Genomic DNA, 18,121 nt, shown 5'->3' on the forward strand with positions numbered 1-18,121 from the left:
CAGCCCACGTAGTATATTGCACAGCCACATAATATATTGCACAGCCACATAATATATTGCACAGCCCACTTAGTATATTGCAGCCCATGTAGTATATTGCACAGCCCACGTAGTATATTGCACAGCCACGTAGTATATTGCACAGCCCACGCAGTATGTTGCACAGCCCACGCAGTATGTTGCACAGCCACGCTGTATATTGCAGAGCCACGCAGTATATAGCACAGCCCACATAAGTATATTGCACAGCCCACGTCGTATATTGCACAGCCATGTAATATATAGCACAGTCACGCAGTATATAATACAGCCCACGTAGTATATTGCACAGCCCACATAGTATATTGCACAGCCACATAATATATTGCACAGCCCACTTAGTATATTGCAGCCCATGTAGTATATTGCACAGCCACGTAGTATATTGCACAGCCCACGCAGTATGTTGCACAGCCACGCTGTATATTGCAGAGCCACGCAGTATATAGCACAGCCCACATAAGTATATTGCACAGCCACGTCGTATATTGCACAGCAACGTAGTATATTGCACAGCCCACGTAGTATATTGCACAGCCATGTAATATATAGCACAGTCACGCAGTATATAACACAGCCCATGTAGTATATTGCACAGCCACATAGTATATTGCACAGCCACATAGTATATAACACAGCCCACGTAGTATATTGCACAGCCCACGTAGTATATTGCACAGCCCACGTAGTATATTGCACAGCCCACGTAGTATATTGCACAGCCCACGTAGTATATTGCACAGCCCACGTAGTATATTGCACAGCCCACGTAGTATATAGCAATGTGGGCATCATGTACCTGTTAAAAAAAAGAATTAAAATAAAAAATAGTTCTATACTCACCCTCCGTTGGCCTCCGCATCCATCCCAGGCGTTTACCGATGCTCCTCACGCGCTCCGGTCCCAAGAGTGCATTGTGGTCTCGCGAGATGATGACTTCAGTCTCGCGGGACCGCCACGTCATCATCTCGCGAGATCGCAATGCATGGAGCGGTCACCGGAGCGTTGCGAGGAGCAGGAAAGGAATGTTCCTGATCCGAGGGGCCGACGGACGGTGAGTATATAATTATTTTTTATTATTATTATTATTTTTAACATTAGATCTTTTTACTATTGATGCTGCATAGGCATGAATAGTAAAAAGTTGGTCACACAGGGTTAATAGCAGCGGTAACAGAGTGGGTTACCCGTGGCATCACGCGGTCCATTCCCGCAGCCATTAACCCTGTGTGAGCGCTGACTGGAGGGGAGTATGGAGCAGCACTGACTGCGGGGAGGAAGGAGCGGACATTTTGCCGCCGGACTGTGCCCGTCGCTGATTGGTCGTGGCTGTTTTGCCGCGACCAATCAGCGACTTGGGATTTCTGTGACAGACAGACAGACAGAAGGACAGACAGAAAGACGGAAGTGACCCTCAGACAATGATATAGTAGACTGTTGGTAAGAAGGAGAACTATGAGGCCGATGTCTCCATGTCCAGGGCTTCTTTCTCGGGATATGATGGGTTCTTTGGTACTTTCCCCCCATTAGAAGGGACACCGGTGGATATTGGGGTCTTTACCGGCTACAGTCCTGGTGGGATTTACTTGGTAACGTGGACGATGGACAAATCTCACCATCAATTCCCCTCAGACTGAAGGAACATCGCTCCTCTACTCGGCTCTATGGATCTAGGATGAAATCCACTGCGGCCCCTGCAGGAAAAGGAGGAGAAAGAGCAGAAGGTGGTGAGACCACAAATGGCCGGAGATTTCTACAGCTGCTCTGTGCGCACAGGACCTGTGATGAGGTCACCGGAGGGAGGAGTCAGCGGTCACATGATCAGGGCCTCAGTGTATGCAGGACTCTGCTGGTTGTCATGGTGCTGGATGAGGGGAAGTTTATGTGTGAGGTCAGGAGGGGCCTACAGTGTGGATGTAGCAGAGCCGTGTGTGTACGAGGTGTACGGAGCGGAGCAGTGTGTGTACGAGGTGTACGGAGCGGAGCCGTGTGTATGCGGAGCGGAGCCGTGTGTGTACTGGGTGTACGGAGTGGAGCCGTGTGTGTACGAGGTGTACGGAGCGGAGCCGTGTGTGTACTGGGTGTACGGAGCGGAGCCGTGTGTATGCGGAGCGGAGCCGTGTGTGTACTGGGTGTACGGAGTGGAGCCGTGTGTGTACGAGGTGTACGGAGCGGAGCCGTGTGTGTACGAGGTGTACGGAGCGGAGCCGTGTGTGTACGAGGTGTACGGAGCGGAGCCGCGTGTGTACGAGGTGTACGGAGCGGAGCCGTGTGTGTACGAGGTGTACGGAGCGGAGCCGTGTGTGTACGAGGTGTACGGAGCGGAGCCGTGTGTGTACGAGGTGTACGGAGCGGAGCCGTGTGTGTACGAGGTGTACGGAGCGGAGCCGTGTGTGTACGAGGTGTACGGAGCGGAGCCGTGTGTGTACGAGGTGTACGGAGCGGAGCCGTGTGTGTACGAGGTGTACGGAGCGGAGCCGTGTGTGTACTGGGTGTACGGAGCGGAGCCGTGTGTGTACGAGGTGTACGGAGCGGAGCTGTGCGTGTACGAGGTGTACGGAGCGGAGCCGTGTGTGTATGAGGTGTACGGAGCAGAGCCGTGTGTGTACGAGGTGTATGGAGCGGAGTCGTGTGTGTACGAGGGGTACGGAGCTGAGCCGTGTGTGTACGAGGTGTACGGAGCGGAGCCGTGTGTGTACGAGGTGTACGGAGCGGAGCCGTGTGTGTACGAGGTGTACGGAGCGGAGCCGTGTGTGTACGAGGTGTACGGAGCGGAGCCGTGTGTGTACGAGGTGTACGGAGCGGAGCCGTGTGTGTGCGAGGTGTACGGAGCGGAGCCGTGTGTGTACGAGGTGTACAGAGCGGAGCCGTGTGTATGAGGTGTACGGAGCGGAGCCGTGTGTGTGCGAGGTGTACGGAGCGGAGCCGTGTGTGTACGAGGTGTACGGAGCGGAGCCGCGTGTGTACGAGGTGTACGGAGCGGAGCCGTGTGTACGAGGTGTACGGAGCGGAGCCGTGTGTGTACGAGGTGTACGGAGCGGAGCCGTGTGTACGAGGTGTACGGAGAGGAGCCGTGTGTGTACGAGGTGTACGGAGCGGAGCCGTGTGTACGAGGTGTACGGAGCGGAGCCGTGTGTGTACGAGGTGTACTGAGCGGAGCCGTGTGTACGAGGTGTACGGAGCGGAGCCGTGGGTGTACGGAGCGGAGCCGTGTGTGTACGAGGTGCACGGAGAGGAGCTGTGTGTGTGCGAGGTGTACGGAGCGGAGCCGTGTGTACGAGGTGTACGGAGCGGAGCCGTGTGTGTACGAGGTGTACGGAGCGGAGCAGTGTGTGTACGAGGTGTACGGAGCGGAGCCGTGTGTGTACGAGGTGTACGGAGCGGAGCCGTGTGTGTACGAGGTGTACGGAGAGGAGCCGTGTGTGTACGAGGTGTACGGAGAGGAGCCGTGTGTGTGCGAGGTGTACGGAGAGGAGCCGTGTGTGTGCGAGGTGTACGGAGAGGAGCCGTGTGTGTGCGAGGTGTACGGAGCGGAGCCGTGTGTGTACGAGGTGTACGGAGAGGAGCCGTGTGTGTACGAGGTGTACGGAGAGGAGCCGTGTGTGTACGAGGTGTACGGAGAGGAGCCGTGTGTGTGCGAGGTGTACGGAGAGGAGCCGTGTGTGTACGAGGTGTACGGAGAGGAGCCGTGTGTGTGCGAGGTGTACGGAGCGGAGCCGTGTGTGTACGAGGTGTACGGAGAGGAGCCGTGTGTGTACGAGGTGTACGGAGAGGAGCCGTGTGTGTACGAGGTGTACGGAGCGGAGCCGTGTGTGTACGAGGTGTACGGAGAGGAGCCGCGTGTGTACGAGGTGTACGGAGCTGAGCCGTGTGTGTGCGAGGTGTACGGAGCTGAGCCGTGTGTGTACGAGGTGTACGGAGCAGAGCCGTGTGTACGAGGTGTACGGAGCGGAGCCGTGTGTATGAGGTGTACGGAGCGGAGCCGTGTGTGTACGAGGTGTACGGAGCGGAGCCGTGTGTGTACGAGGTGTACGGAGCGGAGCCGTGTGTGTGCGAGGTGTACGGAGAGGAGCCGTGTGTGTACGAGGTGTACGGAGCGGAGCCGTGTGTGTACGAGGTGTACGGAGCGGAGCTGTGTGTGTACGAGGTGTACGGAGCAGAGCCGTGTGTATGAGGTGTACGGAGCGGAGCCGTGTGTGTACGAGGTGTACGGAGCAGAGCCGTGTGTATGGAGCGGAGCCGTGTGTACGAGGTGTACGGAGCGGAGCCGTGTGTGTGCGAGGTGTACGGAGAGGAGCCATGTGTACGAGGTGTACGGAGCAGAGCCGTGTGTGTACGAGGTGTACGGAGCGGAGCCGTGTGTGTTCGAGGTGTACGGAGCGGAGCCGTGTGTGTACGAGGTGTACGGAGCGGAGCCATGTGTGTACTGGGTGTACGGAGCGGAGCCGTGTGTGTACGAGGTGTACGGAGCGGAGCTGTGCGTGTACGAGGTGTACGGAGCGGAGCCGTGTGTGTATGAGGTGTACGGAGCAGAGCCGTGTGTGTACGAGGTGTATGGAGCGGAGTCGTGTGTGTACTAGGGGTACGGAGCTGAGCCGTGTGTGTACGAGGTGTACGGAGCGGAGCCGTGTGTGTACGAGGTGTACGGAGCGGAGCCGTGTGTGTACGAGGTGTACGGAGCGGAGCCGTGTGTGTACGAGGTGTACGGAGCGGAGCCGTGTGTGTACGAGGTGTACGGAGCGGAGCCGTGTGTGTGCGAGGTGTACGGAGCGGAGCCGTGTGTGTACGAGGTGTACAGAGCGGAGCCGTGTGTATGAGGTGTACGGAGCGGAGCCGTGTGTGTGCGAGGTGTACGGAGCGGAGCCGTGTGTGTACGAGGTGTACGGAGCGGAGCCGCGTGTGTACGAGGTGTACGGAGCGGAGCCGTGTGTACGAGGTGTACGGAGCGGAGCCGTGTGTGTACGAGGTGTACGGAGCGGAGCCGTGTGTACGAGGTGTACGGAGAGGAGCCGTGTGTGTACGAGGTGTACGGAGCGGAGCCGTGTGTACGAGGTGTACGGAGCGGAGCCGTGTGTACGAGGTGTACGGAGCGGAGCCGTGGGTGTACGGAGCGGAGCCGTGTGTGTACGAGGTGCACGGAGAGGAGCTGTGTGTGTGCGAGGTGTACGGAGCGGAGCCGTGTGTACGAGGTGTACGGAGCGGAGCCGTGTGTGTACGAGGTGTACGGAGCGGAGCAGTGTGTGTACGAGGTGTACGGAGCGGAGCCGTGTGTACGAGGTGTACGGAGCGGAGCCGTGTGTGTACGAGGTGTACGGAGAGGAGCCGTGTGTGTACGAGGTGTACGGAGAGGAGCCGTATGTGTGCGAGGTGTACGGAGAGGAGCCGTGTGTGTACGAGGTGTACGGAGCGGAGCCGTGTGTGTACGAGGTGTACGGAGAGGAGCCGTGTGTGTACGGAGAGGAGCCGTGTGTGTGCGAGGTGTACGGAGAGGAGCCGTGTGTGTACGAGGTGTACGGAGAGGAGCCGTGTGTGTGCGAGGTGTACGGAGCGGAGCCGTGTGTGTACGAGGTGTACGGAGAGGAGCCGTGTGTGTACGAGGTGTACGGAGAGGAGCCGTGTGTGTACGAGGTGTACGGAGAGGAGCCGCGTGTGTACGAGGTGTACGGAGAGGAGCCGCGTGTGTACGAGGTGTACGGAGCTGAGCCGTGTGTGTGCGAGGTGTACGGAGCTGAGCCGTATGTGTACGAGGTGTACGGAGCAGAGCCGTGTGTACGAGGTGTACGGAGCGGAGCCGTGTGTATGAGGTGTACGGAGCGGAGCCGTGTGTGTACGAGGTGTACGGAGCGGAGCCGTGTGTGTACGAGGTGTACGGAGCGGAGCCGTGTGTGTACGAGGTGTACGGAGCGGAGCCGTGTGTGTGCGAGGTGTACGGAGCGGAGCCGTGTGTGTACGAGGTGTACAGAGCGGAGCCGTGTGTATGAGGTGTACGGAGCGGAGCCGTGTGTGTGCGAGGTGTACGGAGCGGAGCCGTGTGTGTACGAGGTGTACGGAGCGGAGCCGCGTGTGTACGAGGTGTACGGAGCGGAGCCGTGTGTACGAGGTGTACGGAGCGGAGCCGTGTGTGTACGAGGTGTACGGAGCGGAGCCGTGTGTACGAGGTGTACGGAGAGGAGCCGTGTGTGTACGAGGTGTACGGAGCGGAGCCGTGTGTACGAGGTGTACGGAGCGGAGCCGTGTGTACGAGGTGTACGGAGCGGAGCCGTGTGTACGAGGTGTACGGAGCGGAGCCGTGGGTGTACGGAGCGGAGCCGTGTGTGTACGAGGTGCACGGAGAGGAGCTGTGTGTGTGCGAGGTGTACGGAGCGGAGCCGTGTGTACGAGGTGTACGGAGCGGAGCCGTGTGTGTACGAGGTGTACGGAGCGGAGCAGTGTGTGTACGAGGTGTACGGAGCGGAGCCGTGTGTGTACGAGGTGTACGGAGCGGAGCCGTGTGTGTACGAGGTGTACGGAGAGGAGCCGTGTGTGTACGAGGTGTACGGAGAGGAGCCGTATGTGTGCGAGGTGTACGGAGAGGAGCCGTGTGTGTACGAGGTGTACGGAGCGGAGCCGTGTGTGTACGAGGTGTACGGAGAGGAGCCGTGTGTGTACGGAGAGGAGCCGTGTGTGTGCGAGGTGTACGGAGAGGAGCCGTGTGTGTACGAGGTGTACGGAGAGGAGCCGTGTGTGTGCGAGGTGTACGGAGCGGAGCCGTGTGTGTACGAGGTGTACGGAGAGGAGCCGTGTGTGTACGAGGTGTACGGAGAGGAGCCGTGTGTGTACGAGGTGTACGGAGCGGAGCCGTGTGTGTACGAGGTGTACGGAGAGGAGCCGCGTGTGTACGAGGTGTACGGAGCTGAGCCGTGTGTGTGCGAGGTGTACGGAGCTGAGCCGTATGTGTACGAGGTGTACGGAGCAGAGCCGTGTGTACGAGGTGTACGGAGCGGAGCCGTGTGTATGAGGTGTACGGAGCGGAGCCGTGTGTGTACGAGGTGTATGGAGCGGAGCCGTGTGTGTACGAGGTGTACGGAGCGGAGCCGTGTGTGTGCGAGGTGTACGGAGAGGAGCCGTGTGTGTACGAGGTGTACGGAGCGGAGCCGTGTGTGTACGAGGTGTACGGAGCGGAGCTGTGTCTGTACGAGGTGTACGGAGCGGAGCCGTGTGTATGAGGTGTACGGAGCGGAGCCGTGTGTGTACGAGGTGTACGGAGCGGAGCCGTGTGTACGAGGTGTACGGAGAGGAGCCGTGTGTGTACGAGGTGTACGGAGCGGAGCCGTGTGTACGAGGTGTACGGAGCGGAGCCGTGTGTACGAGGTGTACGGAGCGGAGCCGTGTGTACGAGGTGTACGGAGCGGAGCCGTGGGTGTACGGAGCGGAGCCGTGTGTGTACGAGGTGCACGGAGAGGAGCTGTGTGTGTGCGAGGTGTACGGAGCGGAGCCGTGTGTACGAGGTGTACGGAGCGGAGCCGTGTGTGGACGAGGTGTACGGAGCGGAGCAGTGTGTGTACGAGGTGTACGGAGCGGAGCCGTGTGTGTACGAGGTGTACGGAGCGGAGCCGTGTGTGTACGAGGTGTACGGAGAGGAGCCGTGTGTGTACGAGGTGTACGGAGAGGAGCCGTATGTGTGCGAGGTGTACGGAGAGGAGCCGTGTGTGTACGAGGTGTACGGAGCGGAGCCGTGTGTGTACGAGGTGTACGGAGAGGAGCCGTGTGTGTACGGAGAGGAGCCGTGTGTGTGCGAGGTGTACGGAGAGGAGCCGTGTGTGTACGAGGTGTACGGAGAGGAGCCGTGTGTGTGCGAGGTGTACGGAGCGGAGCCGTGTGTGTACGAGGTGTACGGAGAGGAGCCGTGTGTGTACGAGGTGTACGGAGAGGAGCCGTGTGTGTACGAGGTGTACGGAGCGGAGCCGTGTGTGTACGAGGTGTACGGAGAGGAGCCGCGTGTGTACGAGGTGTACGGAGCTGAGCCGTGTGTGTGCGAGGTGTACGGAGCTGAGCCGTATGTGTACGAGGTGTACGGAGCAGAGCCGTGTGTACGAGGTGTACGGAGCGGAGCCGTGTGTATGAGGTGTACGGAGCGGAGCCGTGTGTGTACGAGGTGTACGGAGCGGAGCCGTGTGTGTACGAGGTGTACGGAGCGGAGCCGTGTGTGTGCGAGGTGTACGGAGAGGAGCCGTGTGTGTACGAGGTGTACGGAGCGGAGCCGTGTGTGTACGAGGTGTACGGAGCGGAGCTGTGTCTGTACGAGGTGTACGGAGCAGAGCCGTGTGTATGAGGTGTACGGAGCGGAGCCGCGTGTGTACGAGGTGTACGGAGCGGAGCCGCGTGTGTACGAGGTGTACGGAGCGGAGCCGTGTGTGTACGAGGTGTACGGAGCGGAGCCGTGTGTGTACGAGGTGTACGGAGCGGAGCCGTGTGTATGAGGTGTACGGAGCGGAGCCGCGTGTGTACGAGGTGTACGGAGCGGAGCTGCGTGTGTACGAGGTGTACGGAGCGGAGCCGTGTGTGTACGAGGTGTACGGAGCGGAGCCGTGTGTACGAGGTGTACGGAGCGGAGCCGTGTGTGTACTGGGTGTACGGAGCGGAGCCGTGTGTGTACGAGGTGCACGGAGAGGAGCTGTGTGTGTGCGAGGTGTACGGAGCGGAGCCGTGTGTACGAGGTGTACGGAGCGGAGCCGTGTGTGTACGAGGTGTACGGAGCGGAGCAGTGTGTGTACGAGGTGTACGGAGCGGAGCCGTGTGTGTACGAGGTGTACGGAGCGGAGCCGTGTGTGTACGAGGTGTACGGAGAGGAGCCGTGTGTGTACGAGGTGTACGGAGAGGAGCCGTGTGTGTGCGAGGTGTACGGAGAGGAGCCATGTGTGTACGAGGTGTACGGAGCGGAGCCGTGTGTGTACGAGGTGTACGGAGAGGAGCCGTGTGTGTACGGAGAGGAGCCGTGTGTGTGCGAGGTGTACGGAGAGGAGACGTGTGTGTACGAGGTGTACGGAGAGGAGCCGTGTGTGTGCGAGGTGTACGGAGCGGAGCCGTGTGTGTACGAGGTGTACGGAGAGGAGCCGTGTGTGTACGAGGTGTACGGAGAGGAGCCGTGTGTGTACGAGGTGTACGGAGCGGAGCCGTGTGTGTACGAGGTGTACGGAGAGGAGCCGTGTGTACGAGGTGTACGGAGCAGAGCCGTGTGTGTGCGAGGTGTACGGAGCTGAGCCGTGTGTGTACGAGGTGTACGGAGCAGAGCCGTGTGTACGAGGTGTACGGAGCGGAGCCGTGTGTATGAGGTGTACGGAGCGGAGCCGTGTGTGTACGAGGTGTACGGAGCGGAGCCGTGTGTGTGCGAGGTGTACAGAGAGGAGCCGTGTGTACGAGGTGTACGGAGCGGAGCCGTGTGTGTGCGAGGTGTACGGAGAGGAGCCGTGTGTGTACGAGGTGTACGGAGCGGAGCCGTGTGTGTACGAGGTGTACGGAGAGGAGCCGTGTGTGTACGGAGAGGAGCCGTGTGTGTGCGAGGTGTACGGAGAGGAGCCGTGTGTGTACGAGGTGTACGGAGAGGAGCCGTGTGTGTGCGAGGTGTACGGAGCGGAGCCGTGTGTGTACGAGGTGTACGGAGAGGAGCCGTGTGTGTACGAGGTGTACGGAGAGGAGCCGTGTGTGTACGAGGTGTACGGAGCGGAGCCGTGTGTGTACGAGGTGTACGGAGAGGAGCCGCGTGTGTACGAGGTGTACGGAGCTGAGCCGTGTGTGTGCGAGGTGTACGGAGCTGAGCCGTATGTGTACGAGGTGTACGGAGCAGAGCCGTGTGTACGAGGTGTACGGAGCGGAGCCGTGTGTATGAGGTGTACGGAGCGGAGCCGTGTGTGTACGAGGTGTATGGAGCGGAGCCGTGTGTGTACGAGGTGTACGGAGCGGAGCCGTGTGTGTGCGAGGTGTACGGAGAGGAGCCGTGTGTGTACGAGGTGTACGGAGCGGAGCCGTGTGTGTACGAGGTGTACGGAGCGGAGCTGTGTCTGTACGAGGTGTACGGAGCGGAGCCGTGTGTATGAGGTGTACGGAGCGGAGCCGTGTGTGTACGAGGTGTACGGAGCGGAGCCGTGTGTACGAGGTGTACGGAGAGGAGCCGTGTGTGTACGAGGTGTACGGAGCGGAGCCGTGTGTACGAGGTGTACGGAGCGGAGCCGTGTGTACGAGGTGTACGGAGCGGAGCCGTGTGTACGAGGTGTACGGAGCGGAGCCGTGGGTGTACGGAGCGGAGCCGTGTGTGTACGAGGTGCACGGAGAGGAGCTGTGTGTGTGCGAGGTGTACGGAGCGGAGCCGTGTGTACGAGGTGTACGGAGCGGAGCCGTGTGTGTACGAGGTGTACGGAGCGGAGCAGTGTGTGTACGAGGTGTACGGAGCGGAGCCGTGTGTGTACGAGGTGTACGGAGCGGAGCCGTGTGTGTACGAGGTGTACGGAGAGGAGCCGTGTGTGTACGAGGTGTACGGAGAGGAGCCGTATGTGTGCGAGGTGTACGGAGAGGAGCCGTGTGTGTACGAGGTGTACGGAGCGGAGCCGTGTGTGTACGAGGTGTACGGAGAGGAGCCGTGTGTGTACGGAGAGGAGCCGTGTGTGTGCGAGGTGTACGGAGAGGAGCCGTGTGTGTACGAGGTGTACGGAGAGGAGCCGTGTGTGTGCGAGGTGTACGGAGCGGAGCCGTGTGTGTACGAGGTGTACGGAGAGGAGCCGTGTGTGTACGAGGTGTACGGAGAGGAGCCGTGTGTGTACGAGGTGTACGGAGCGGAGCCGTGTGTGTACGAGGTGTACGGAGAGGAGCCGCGTGTGTACGAGGTGTACGGAGCTGAGCCGTGTGTGTGCGAGGTGTACGGAGCTGAGCCGTATGTGTACGAGGTGTACGGAGCAGAGCCGTGTGTACGAGGTGTACGGAGCGGAGCCGTGTGTATGAGGTGTACGGAGCGGAGCCGTGTGTGTACGAGGTGTACGGAGCGGAGCCGTGTGTGTACGAGGTGTACGGAGCGGAGCCGTGTGTGTGCGAGGTGTACGGAGAGGAGCCGTGTGTGTACGAGGTGTACGGAGCGGAGCCGTGTGTGTACGAGGTGTACGGAGCGGAGCTGTGTCTGTACGAGGTGTACGGAGCAGAGCCGTGTGTATGAGGTGTACGGAGCGGAGCCGCGTGTGTACGAGGTGTACGGAGCGGAGCCGCGTGTGTACGAGGTGTACGGAGCGGAGCCGTGTGTGTACGAGGTGTACGGAGCGGAGCCGTGTGTGTACGAGGTGTACGGAGCGGAGCCGTGTGTATGAGGTGTACGGAGCGGAGCCGCGTGTGTACGAGGTGTACGGAGCGGAGCTGCGTGTGTACGAGGTGTACGGAGCGGAGCCGTGTGTGTACGAGGTGTACGGAGCGGAGCCGTGTGTACGAGGTGTACGGAGCGGAGCCGTGTGTGTACTGGGTGTACGGAGCGGAGCCGTGTGTGTACGAGGTGCACGGAGAGGAGCTGTGTGTGTGCGAGGTGTACGGAGCGGAGCCGTGTGTACGAGGTGTACGGAGCGGAGCCGTGTGTGTACGAGGTGTACGGAGCGGAGCAGTGTGTGTACGAGGTGTACGGAGCGGAGCCGTGTGTGTACGAGGTGTACGGAGCGGAGCCGTGTGTGTACGAGGTGTACGGAGAGGAGCCGTGTGTGTACGAGGTGTACGGAGAGGAGCCGTGTGTGTGCGAGGTGTACGGAGAGGAGCCATGTGTGTACGAGGTGTACGGAGCGGAGCCGTGTGTGTACGAGGTGTACGGAGAGGAGCCGTGTGTGTACGGAGAGGAGCCGTGTGTGTGCGAGGTGTACGGAGAGGAGACGTGTGTGTACGAGGTGTACGGAGAGGAGCCGTGTGTGTGCGAGGTGTACGGAGCGGAGCCGTGTGTGTACGAGGTGTACGGAGAGGAGCCGTGTGTGTACGAGGTGTACGGAGAGGAGCCGTGTGTGTACGAGGTGTACGGAGCGGAGCCGTGTGTGTACGAGGTGTACGGAGAGGAGCCGTGTGTACGAGGTGTACGGAGCAGAGCCGTGTGTGTGCGAGGTGTACGGAGCTGAGCCGTGTGTGTACGAGGTGTACGGAGCAGAGCCGTGTGTACGAGGTGTACGGAGCGGAGCCGTGTGTATGAGGTGTACGGAGCGGAGCCGTGTGTGTACGAGGTGTACGGAGCGGAGCCGTGTGTGTGCGAGGTGTACAGAGAGGAGCCGTGTGTACGAGGTGTACGGAGCGGAGCCGTGTGTGTGCGAGGTGTACGGAGAGGAGCCGTGTGTGTACGAGGTGTACGGAGCGGAGCCGTGTGTGTACGAGGTGTACGGAGCGGAGCTGTGTGTGTACGAGGTGTACGGAGCAGAGCCGTGTATATGAGGTGTACGGAGCGGAGCCGTGTGTGTACGAGGTGTACGGAGCAGAGCCGTGTGTACGGAGCGGAGCCGTGTGTACGAGGTGTACGGAGCGGAGCCGTGTGTGTGCGAGGTGTACGGAGAGGAGCCATGTGTACGAGGTGTACGGAGCAGAGCCGTGTGTGTACGAGGTGTACGGAGCGGAGCCGTGTGTGTTCGAGGTGTACGGAGCGGAGCCGCGTGTACGAGGTGTACGGAGCGGAGCTGTGTGTGTACGAGGTGTACGGAGCGGAGCCGTGTGTACGAGGTGTACGGAGCGGAGCCGTGTGTGTACGAGGTGTACGGAGCGGAGCCGTGTGTGTACGAGGTGTACGGAGCGGAGCCGCGTGTGTACGAGGTGTACGGAGCGGAGCCGCGTGTGTACGAGGTGTACGGAGCGGAGCCGTGTGTGTGCGAGGTGTACGGAGCGGAGCCGTGTGTGTACGAGGTGTACGGAGAGGAGCCGTGTGTGTACGAGGTGTACGGAGAGGAGCCGTGTGTGTACGAGGTGTACGGAGCGGAGCCGTGTGTGTACGAGGTGTACGGAGAGGAGCCGTGTGTACGAGGTGTACGGAGCAGAGCCGTGTGTGTGCGAGGTGTACGGAGCTGAGCCGTGTGTGTACGAGGTGTACGGAGCAGAGCCGTGTGTACGAGGTGTACGGAGCGGAGCCGTGTGTATGAGGTGTACGGAGCGGAGCCGTGTGTGTACGAGGTGTGCGGAGCGGAGCCGTGTGTGTGCGAGGTGTACGGAGTGGAGCCGTGTGTACGAGGTGTACGGAGCGGAGCCGTGTGTGTGCGAGGTGTACGGAGAGGAGCCGTGTGTGTACGAGGTGTACGGAGCGGAGCCGTGTGTGTACGAGGTGTACGGAGCGGAGCTGTGTGTGTACGAGGTGTAAGGAGCAGAGCCGTGTGTATGAGGTGTACGGAGCGGAGCCGTGTGTGTACGAGGTGTACGGAGCAGAGCCGTGTGTACGGAGCGGAGCCGTGTGTACGAGGTGTACGGAGCGGAGCCGTGTGTGTGCGAGGTGTACGGAGAGGAGCCATGTGTACGAGGTGTACGGAGCAGAGCCGTGTGTGTACGAGGTGTACGGAGCGGAGCCGTGTGTGTTCGAGGTGTACGGAGCGGAGCCGCGTGTACGAGGTGTACGGAGCGGAGCTGTGTGTGTACGAGGTGTACGGAGAGGAGCCGTGTGTGTACGAGGTGTACGGAGAGGAGCCGTGTGTGTGCGAGGTGTACGGAGAGGAGCCGTGTGTGTACGAGGTGTACGGAGCGGAGCCGTGTGTGTACGAGGTGTACGGAGAGGAGCCGTGTGTGTACGAGGTGTACGGAGAGGAGCCGTGTGTGTGCGAGGTGTACGGAGAGGAGCCGTGTGTGTACGAGGTGTACGGAGAGGAGCCGTGTGTGTGCGAGGTGTACGGAGCGGAGCCGTGTGTGTACGAGGTGTACGGAGAGGAGCCGTGTGTGTACGAGGTGTACGGAGCGGAGCCGTGTGTGTACGAGGTGTACGGAGCGGAGCCGTGTGTGTACGAGGTGTACGGAGCGGAGCCGTGTGTGTACGAGGTGTACGGAGAGGAGCCGTGTGTACGAGGTGTACGGAGCAGAGCCGTGTGTGTGCGAGGTGTACGGAGCTGAGCCGTGTGTGTACGAGGTGTACGGAGCAGAGCCGTGTGTACGAGGTGTACGGAGCGGAGCCGTGTGTATGAGGTGTACGGAGCGGAGCGGTGTGTACGAGGTGTACGGAGCGGAGCCGTGTGTGTGCGAGGTGTACGGAGAGGAGCCGTGTGTGTACGAGGTGTACGGAGCGGAGCCGTGTGTGTACGAGGTGTACGGAGCGGAGCTGTGTGTGTACGAGGTGTACGGAGCAGAGCCGTGTGTATGAGGTGTACGGAGCGGAGCCGTGTGTGTACGAGGTGTACGGAGCAGAGCCGTGTGTACGGAGCGGAGCCGTGTGTACGAGGTGTACGGAGCGGAGCCGTGTGTGTGCGAGGTGTACGGAGAGGAGCCGTGTGTACGAGGTGTACGGAGCAGAGCCGTGTGTGTACGAGGTGTACGGAGCGGAGCCGTGTGTGTTCGAGGTGTACGGAGCGGAGCCGCGTGTACGAGGTGTACGGAGCGGAGCTGTGTGTGTACGAGGTGTACGGAGCGGAGCCGTGTGTGTACGAGGTGTACGGAGCGGAGCCGTGTGTGTACGAGGTGTACGGAGCGGAGCCGTGTGTGTACGAGGTGTACGGAGCAGAGCCGTGTGTGTACGAGGTGTACGGAGCGGAGCTGTGTGTGTACGAGGTGTACGGAGCAGAGCCGTGTGTATGAGGTGTACGGAGCGGAGCCGTGTGTGTACGAGGTGTACGGAGCAGAGCCGTGTGTACGGAGCGGAGCCGTGTGTACGAGGTGTACGGAGCGGAGCCGTGTGTGTGCGAGGTGTACGGAGAGGAGCCATGTGTACGAGGTGTACGGAGCAGAGCCGTGTGTGTACGAGGTGTACGGAGCGGAGCCGTGTGTGTTCGAGGTGTACGGAGCGGAGCCGCGTGTACGAGGTGTACGGAGCGGAGCTGTGTGTGTACGAGGTGTACGGAGAGGAGCCGTGTCTGTACGAGGTGTACGGAGAGGAGCCGTGTGTGTGCGAGGTGTACGGAGAGGAGCCGTGTGTGTACGAGGTGTACGGAGCGGAGCCGTGTGTGTACGAGGTGTACGGAGAGGAGCCGTGTGTGTACGAGGTGTACGGAGAGGAGCCGTGTGTGTGCGAGGTGTACGGAGAGGAGCCGTGTGTGTACGAGGTGTACGGAGAGGAGCCGTGTGTGTGCGAGGTGTACGGAGCGGAGCCGTGTGTGTACGAGGTGTACGGAGAGGAGCCGTGTGTGTACGAGGTGTACGGAGTGGAGCCGTGTGTGTACGAGGTGTACGGAGCGGAGCCGTGTGTGTACGAGGTGTACGGAGCGGAGCCGTGTGTGTACGAGGTGTACGGAGAGGAGCCGTGTGTACGAGGTGTACGGAGCAGAGCCGTGTGTGTGCGAGGTGTACGGAGCTGAGCCGTGTGTGTACGAGGTGTACGGAGCAGAGCCGTGTGTACGAGGTGTACGGAGCGGAGCCGTGTGTATGAGGTGTACGGAGCGGAGCCGTGTGTGTACGAGGTGTACGGAGCGGAGCCGTGTGTGTGCGAGGTGTACGGAGAGGAGCCGTGTGTACGAGGTGTACGGAGCGGAGCCGTGTGTGTGCGAGGTGTACGGAGAGGAGCCGTGTGTGTACGAGGTGTACGGAGCGGAGCCGTGTGTGTACGAGGTGTACGGAGCGGAGCTGTGTGTGTACGAGGTGTACGGAGCAGAGCCGTGTGTATGAGGTGTACGGAGCGGAGCCGTGTGTGTACGAGGTGTACGGAGCAGAGCCGTGTGTACGGAGCGGAGCCGTGTGTACGAGGTGTACGGAGCGGAGCCGTGTGTGTGCGAGGTGTACGGAGAGGAGCCGTGTGTACGAGGTGTACGGAGCAGAGCCGTGTGTGTACGAGGTGTACGGAGCGGAGCCGTGTGTGTTCGAGGTGTACGGAGCGGAGCCGCGTGTACGAGGTGTACGGAGCGGAGCTGTGTGTGTACGAGGTGTACGGAGCGGAGCCGTGTGTACGAGGTGTACGGAGCGGAGCCGTGTGTGTACGAGGTGTACGGAGCGGAGCCGTGTGTGTACGAGGTGTACGGAGCAGAGCCGTGTGTGTACGAGGTGTACGGAGCGGAGCCGTGTGTGTGCGAGGTGTACGGAGCGGAGCCGTGTGTGTTCGAGGTGTACGGAGCGGAGCCGCGTGTACGAGGTGTACGGAGCGGAGCTGTGTGTGTACGAGGTGTACGGAGCGGAGCCGTGTGTACGAGGTGTACGGAGCGGAGCCGTGTGTGTACGAGGTGTACGGAGCGGAGCCGTGTGTGTACGAGGTGTACGGAGCGGAGCCGTGTGTGTGCGAGGTGTACGGAGCTGAGCCGTGTGTGTACGAGGTGTACGGAGCAGAGCCGTGTGTACGAGGTGTACGGAGCGGAGCCGTGTGTACGAGGTGTACGGAGCGGAGCCGTGTGTGTGCGAGGTGTACGGATAGGAGCCGTGTGTACGGAGCAGAGCCGTGTGTGTACTAGGTGTACGGAGCGGAGCCGTGTGTGTACTAGGTGTACGGAGCGGAGCCGTGTGTGTACGAGGTGTACGGAGCGGAGCCGTGTGTACACGAGGTGTACGGAGAGGAGCCGTGTGTGTACGAGGTGTACGGAGCGGAGCCGTGTGTGTACGAGGTGTACGGAGCGGAGCCGTGTGTGTACGAGGTGTACGGAGAGGAGCCGTGTGTGTACGAGGTGTACGGAGAGGAGCCGTGTGTGTGCGAGGTGTACGGAGAGGAGCCGTGTGTGTACGAGGTGTACGGAGCGGAGCCGTGTGTGTACGAGGTGTACGGAGAGGAGCCGTGTGTGTACGAGGTGTACGGAGAGGAGCCGTGTGTGTACGAGGTGTACGGAGCGGAGCAGAGCCGTGTGTGTACGAGGTGTACGGAGCAGAGCCACGTGTACGAGGTGTACGAAGTGGAGCCGTGTGTGTACGAGGTGTACGGAGCGGAGCCGCGTGTGTACGAGGTGTACGGAGCGGAGCCGCGTGTGTACGAGGTGTACGGAGCGGAGCCGTGTGTGTACGAGGTGTACGGAGCGGAGCCGTGTGTGTACGAGGTGTACGGAGCAGAGCCGTGTGTGTACGAGGTGTACGGAGCGGAGCCGTGTGTGTGCGAGGTGTACGGAGCGGAGCCGTGTGTGTTCGAGGTGTACGGAGCGGAGCCGCGTGTACGAGGTGTACGGAGCGGAGCTGTGTGTGTACGAGGTGTACGGAGCGGAGCCGTGTGTACGAGGTGTACGGAGCGGAGCCGTGTGTGTACGAGGTGTACGGAGCGGAGCCGTGTGTGTACGAGGTGTACGGAGCGGAGCCGTGTGTGTGCGAGGTGTACGGAGCTGAGCCGTGTGTGTACGAGGTGTACGGAGCAGAGCCGTGTGTACGAGGTGTACGGAGCGGAGCCGTGTGTACGAGGTGTACGGAGCGGAGCCGTGTGTGTGCGAGGTGTACGGAGAGGAGCCGTGTGTACGGAGCAGAGCCGTGTGTGTACTAGGTGTACGGAGCGGAGCCGTGTGTGTACTAGGTGTACGGAGCGGAGCCGTGTGTGTACGAGGTGTACGGAGCGGAGCCGTGTGTACACGAGGTGTACGGAGAGGAGCCGTGTGTGTACGAGGTGTACGGAGCGGAGCCGTTTGTGTACGAGGTGTACGGAGCGGAGCCGTGTGTGTACGAGGTGTACGGAGAGGAGCCGTGTGTGTACGAGGTGTACGGAGAGGAGCCGTGTGTGTGCGAGGTGTACGGAGAGGAGCCGTGTGTGTACGAGGTGTACGGAGCGGAGCCGTGTGTGTACGAGGTGTACGGAGAGGAGCCGTGTGTGTACGAGGTGTACGGAGAGGAGCCGTGTGTGTACGAGGTGTACGGAGCGGAGCAGAGCCGTGTGTGTACGAGGTGTACGGAGCAGAGCCACGTGTACGAGGTGTACGAAGTGGAGCCGTGTGTGTACGAGGTGTACGGAGCGGAGCCGCGTGTGTACGAGGTGTACGGAGCGGAGCCGCGTGTGTACGAGGTGTACGGAGCGGAGCCGTGTGTGTACGAG

The 18,121-nt window shown here is 60.9% G+C and overlaps 1 protein-coding gene across 1 annotated transcript in view; it reads right to left on the reverse strand.

Moving 5' to 3' along the window:
* LOC143766933 (uncharacterized) overlaps positions 1–1,831 on the reverse strand; it is a 143,156-nt gene extending 141,325 nt beyond the window's left edge. The window contains exon 1 of the mRNA XM_077254941.1: positions 1,656–1,831. Coding sequence (XP_077111056.1) covers positions 1,656–1,658 — 3 coding nt within the window. The 5' untranslated portion in view covers positions 1,659–1,831. The remainder of the gene's footprint in view (positions 1–1,655) is intronic.
* Positions 1,832–18,121: the final 16,290 nt, after the last annotated feature.

The sequence above is a fragment of the Ranitomeya variabilis genome, chromosome 4 (genome assembly GCF_051348905.1).
Source record: "Ranitomeya variabilis isolate aRanVar5 chromosome 4, aRanVar5.hap1, whole genome shotgun sequence".
In the NCBI taxonomy this organism is placed as follows: domain Eukaryota; kingdom Metazoa; phylum Chordata; class Amphibia; order Anura; family Dendrobatidae; genus Ranitomeya; species Ranitomeya variabilis.